At 44.0% G+C, this 5,111-nt stretch overlaps 1 protein-coding gene across 1 annotated transcript; it reads right to left on the bottom strand.

Moving 5' to 3' along the window:
- Positions 1-274: 274 nt before the first annotated feature.
- Positions 275-1,210, bottom strand: LOC121454482 (olfactory receptor 4D9-like). The gene has a single exon (XM_041661857.1). It carries the CDS (start codon positions 1,208-1,210, stop codon positions 275-277), a length of 936 nt encoding a protein of 311 aa, XP_041517791.1.
- Positions 1,211-5,111: the final 3,901 nt, after the last annotated feature.

Here is a 5,111-nt window from a genome sequence, read left to right as displayed (position 1 = left end):
GCTAGCCTCTTTCTCCTCTGGTGGCTCCATGACTTCTCCGACTCTACCTACTCTCTGTCTCTACATCTTTTCTAGCCTGGCTATATTCTGTTAAGCCATTGGCTGAAAGCAGCTTTTTTTCCCCCTCATTAACCAATAAAAGCAGTACATATACAGGAGGACTTCCAACACCACTCCACTGTACAATAAAGATAAACACTAGTCTCACCATGGTCTATTGATTAGGGTCTTCTGTCTTTAAGTTCTGATTTTTCTAATTGGAGACTTACAGCATCTATTCCTTTTCAGAACGTCGGAGCCTTTTCCTGAGTCTTCTCATGGCTGACTTCATTTCCTGGTTCCTCAGGGTGTAGATCATTGGGTTTAGGACAGGGATGATGACAGTGAAAGTGATGGACACAGCTCTGTCCATGGGGAGGGCAGTGAATGGTCGGGCATAGACATAGATGCAGGGCACAAAGTGCAGGGTGACCACAGTGATGTGGGAGGTGCAGGTGGAGATGGCTTTCCTCCTGCCCTCTCCTGTGTGTGACCTCAGCATTGTCAAGATGACTGTGTAGGACACCAGCAGAAAGACAAACCAGAGGGTAGAGATCAAACCATTGTTAGAAATCATTAAGACCTCAAGGGTGAAGGTGTTGGTGCAGGCGAGCTTGAGAACCTGTGGGACATCACAGTAGAAACCATCAACAACATTGGGTCCACAGAAGGGGAGTGGGAGCAAGAGAGAAATCTGCACAATGGAGTGGACAAAGCCCCCCACCCAAGAGGCCACGATGAGGGCTGTGCACCGCCCCTTACTCATGATGGTCACATAGTGCAGGGGCTTGGAGATGGCCATGTAACGATCAAATGCCATCACAGAGAGAGAGAAAATGTCTGCCCCACCAAGCAGGTGGAAGAAAAAGATCTGAGTGAAGCAGCCATTGAAGGAGATGGTCTTCCTTCTTGAGAGAAGGTCCACTAGGACCTTTGGAGCAGTGATGGAGGAGAAGCAGATGTCTAAGATGGAGAGGTTGCGGAGCAGGAAGTACATAGGGGTGTGGAGGCGGGACTCCCAGGTCACAGAGACCATGATGAGGAGGTTGCCCAGCACAGTTGCTGTGTACACCAAGAACAAGAAAAGAAACAAGACCAAACTCAGATCTTGGGACTGGGTCAGTCCTTCAAAAACAAATTCTTTCACCCTGCTGTAATTCCTCTGTTCCATTGGCTCATGTTTCCTCTACTTCTGTTACCTGGGGAGGAAATAATTTTGTTACGGAAAAGTACATCATCAGAAAACAAAAGAAATGTGGACTGTGCTTTGAGTGTTATTTTGTTATAAACATTTATTACATTTACTGGGTGTGTATATGTGTGTCATGGCACGCCACAGACCACTCCTGGAGGTCAGAGGACCACCTATGTAAGTCAATTCTCTTCTTCCACTGTGTAGGTCCTGGGTATTACATTATCAAATTTAGTAGTAAGTGCTATACTTACTGAGCCACCTCGCCGGCCCTGGGTTTGGTTCCCTTCATTGTTCATGTGCTTTTATACTCCCTCTACTTCATCCTTCCTGAGGCTGCTCTCTGACCCCGCTCTAACCACTGAACACTCTGTATTTTACTGGACTGCTTCCTATCAGCACTGAACTATTTTGCTAGTTTTCCTGCTTTAGTCTCCTTTAAGGCTGAGACCATGCAAATCTCACTCCCTAGTTTCACCCCTAATTATTTGCTAATCTATCAACAACTCAGAAAATTTCATTGCTTGCAGACATTTTTAGTTTATAAAATGGTCAGGTATTTTCTTCAGCATAAACGCTTTACAAGACCTATTGACACTGGACTACACGCACCATTTAGATAGTGCATAAAAAGGTCTTTTTTTTTTCCCATGTAAGTTTAAACTGTGATAGAGAATAAACAGCTTGGGACACACGAGCTTTGATGTGCACCTCGAGGACTGAAGGAGTAATGTGGAGCAATGGCCCAATGTTTAAAGGTGCATGGACCCTGGAGTCTTAGTGTCTCATCAGTGGAATTTGTGCACTAGTGACCACAGGGAGGTAAAGTGTTTATAGCCCATAAGCAACATTAAAAGAACTTGCCCTAGCCCTTCTAGCCTTGGGGCTTTACAATTGAATTGTTTTCAATATGTTGTCCTCAGTTTCCCAGGGAGAAGGCAAGGCAGTATTCTGTCCAAGATTTACCAGCACTTAGCCTTTAATTGGTCATAAACTCAACCCACCAGGGTTTGTTCCTGACAGGGAACTTGAGGCTGATTGGTATTAGTTTAAAAAAAACCCAAACCCGCTGAGATCAAAAATTTCATTACAGTTCATGAATGAAACGTATGAAACAGTGTGCTGATTTCTAGCTGTTTAATCATTTCTCAGTCATGCAGTGTTTCTAGATTTCTCTATCTGAAAACAGAGGAAATAAAAATAAAGGTTAAGTGCAGCCAAGTGTGATGATTCATTATATTGAATGTTTTTCGGTGGCTGCTGTAGGCCGAATTCAGGCATAAAGACATCCTACCGCTGAGCCCATCTCTTCAGTACCGTCTAGACATATCAATAGGACAATTATCATGAAACATTGCAAATATCACAGAAATGTTGGTATGAGGAGAGGCAACCGACATGCATGACTAAATAAACAAAGAGAATGGTTTAATCCAGATGGGCCAGGTGAAGAGCCCATGAAAATGTGTCTCTAGTCAAGGGGTCCTTGTTCTGGAATCACACTTTAACTTTAGGTCTGTGTACATGGTCAGGGGCTGTTAGCATTGAAATAAGAGTCTTCTTTCTGACTGGCCTTGACTGGGTCTCAGCAGCAACCATATTCACTGAGGAGAATTTCTGAGACTCTGAAATCCCTCCTGGGAATATTCCTCAGGCCCAGAGGTTTCTGGCCCACTGATTTCTTCTCATAAGAATTAACTTCCTGCTTCTGGCCTTAAGTATTCCAATTCTTGGTGCCCAGAGACAGACATTGAGAATAAGTAAAAAATTTTAAAACACAAGGGTGTTTTTCTCACTCTCGTCTATGATATGATAACTGTGATAGAAAATATCTAGCTATGGGGTACCGCTTAAACATCCTTGAAAAAGTCTATTCAACCAGGTATCACGAGGCTGTCGAAAAGATCCAGGTCGCTCTACAAATGAGGGTAGAGGAAGGCTTCATGACACACTAGTTGAAAGAAACAGGTTGCATAAAACTATATAAAATAGAATTTATTTATAGCATGAATTAGTTGTTTATAAAAATCCTCAAGGCTGAGGGGTCTCTGGGGCCCTCTTGTGTGGGCTCCAGTCTGTCCTCTTGGACCTCACTCCCTTCCTTCTGCTTTCCATTACTAACCAAGCCTCTGGGGCTGGGCCTTCCTCCATCCCTCTGGGGCACTCTCCCAGCCACAGGCCCTCCTTGAGATGTAGAGGGCAGAGTGGGCCCTGGAGCCCTTACATCCCTGTCTTTCGTTGTAAGTGAATGGGATTTTAATGATGCCCACACCACGCCATTATGTTCGATGGTGTCAGAGACCAGCTTTGACATAAATACCACTTACCAGGGTGGAGGATGGGGGTTTGAAGAGTCGTAAAGGCACAAAGATGTGAGTGAAAATAATAAAACAGAAAACAGGATAGCACTGGGAGGGAGTTCCAGTGAGTTCTAAAATTGTTTGGTTTAATTTCTATTTGCTTAAAATACTCCTGACCCCAAAAGGTAGGAGTAAGATAAAAAAAGTGCATTAACATGATACAAGGAAATGAACATACCAATTGAAGGTTGAAGGCTACATTTCTAGGTAAACATTTTGTTGTTAGAACAAGAAAAGTAGCATTTACACAATAGATCAAAACATTCTGTAGGCAAACCACTCTCTGGGTGGAATCCATCCTTATCTCCCTAAGAGAGTAGGAACTTTGTTGAATCCTTAGACTTGTGTTTGAGGTAGAAACAGATTTACTTCTCTATTCCTGAAATACAAGATGCTGTGTTGAGGCAATAAGCAATTTAATTGAAGAAAAAAAATCCTCAAAATTGATGACAAATGAATCTTTGCTAAATTAGTACTGAAGGCGGTTTCCATATTGTGTATCCATGGACATATCCCCTTTGCTCGATTATCTAACAATTACTTATGCAACAGTATTGTTTGAATATATACGCATAGATACGTAAACACTACCAGAAAAAGAAGTGAAAGAAAAACTAAAAGAATATTTTCTACTGTCCTTTCAAGAAAAAGCTATTGGTTAAGGATTAAGTCTGACACAATCATGTGTGTTTATTCGTGGCCGGAGAGATGGCTCAGGGGTGAAGAGCGCACATGGTGGCTCACAACCATCTGTAGTGAGCTCTGGTGCCCTCTTCAGGCTAGCAGGCGTACAGTGACATTGTCTACATAATAAATAAATCTTTAAAACGTGTGTTTATCAAGAGACCTCTGCTCCAGTATTACAGATTGATCTCAGGGCTTCAGCATGCTAGGCAAGAACTCTACCACTGAGCTAAGCTCCCAGGGCCTCTCTAGCTCTCTCCCTATATTTATTCTTATGCAGTATCTAAAGCACCACAGAGTTATACATAAAAATAATAACAGCAAAACAAAACCAACAAAACAAAACCCCAGCTATGTCTGATGCACCTGTTACCATTCAAGGCAGCACAGACACCTGAGTTCTCTGGCGAGGTTGGTGTCTCAGGGCTATAATGACTGCCTCTGGGGCAGTGGTGACATCCAGACCCAGATGTTGCCGAGGACTATGTTGTTAGGGTCCGTGCCCCTACCATGGCTGGGTCCTAAGTTGCCACTAAAGGTCACATAGAGGCCTAGTGTTAGGGTTACAACCTGAGGCCCTTGGTGGTGTCTAGTGAACCATTCCCTCCTGAGTAGCCATTCGTTCTGTCCGGAGTCAGGATGTTGTCTGGGCTCATGGTGCTGCCGAAGGCCATGTCTGAGTCTGTGGTCCAGCTACACCTAGGGTCTGTGTGGATGTCTGTGGCCTGTGTCACCTCAGGAGGCCTTCGGAACCATGCGAGATGAAATCGGAGGGCCATGCTGAGCCGGCCCCACCCTTCACTGGTCCTGGGAAAGCTGACCTTGCCTCTTGCTGA

The sequence above is a fragment of the Microtus oregoni genome, unplaced genomic scaffold (assembly GCF_018167655.1).
Source record: "Microtus oregoni isolate MIOR12 unplaced genomic scaffold, Mior012 000012F_ref0000307, whole genome shotgun sequence".
Classification (NCBI taxonomy): domain Eukaryota; kingdom Metazoa; phylum Chordata; class Mammalia; order Rodentia; family Cricetidae; genus Microtus; species Microtus oregoni.
Note: the sequence above shows the minus strand (reverse complement) of the source record. Positions and strands in the feature narration are given on the sequence as shown.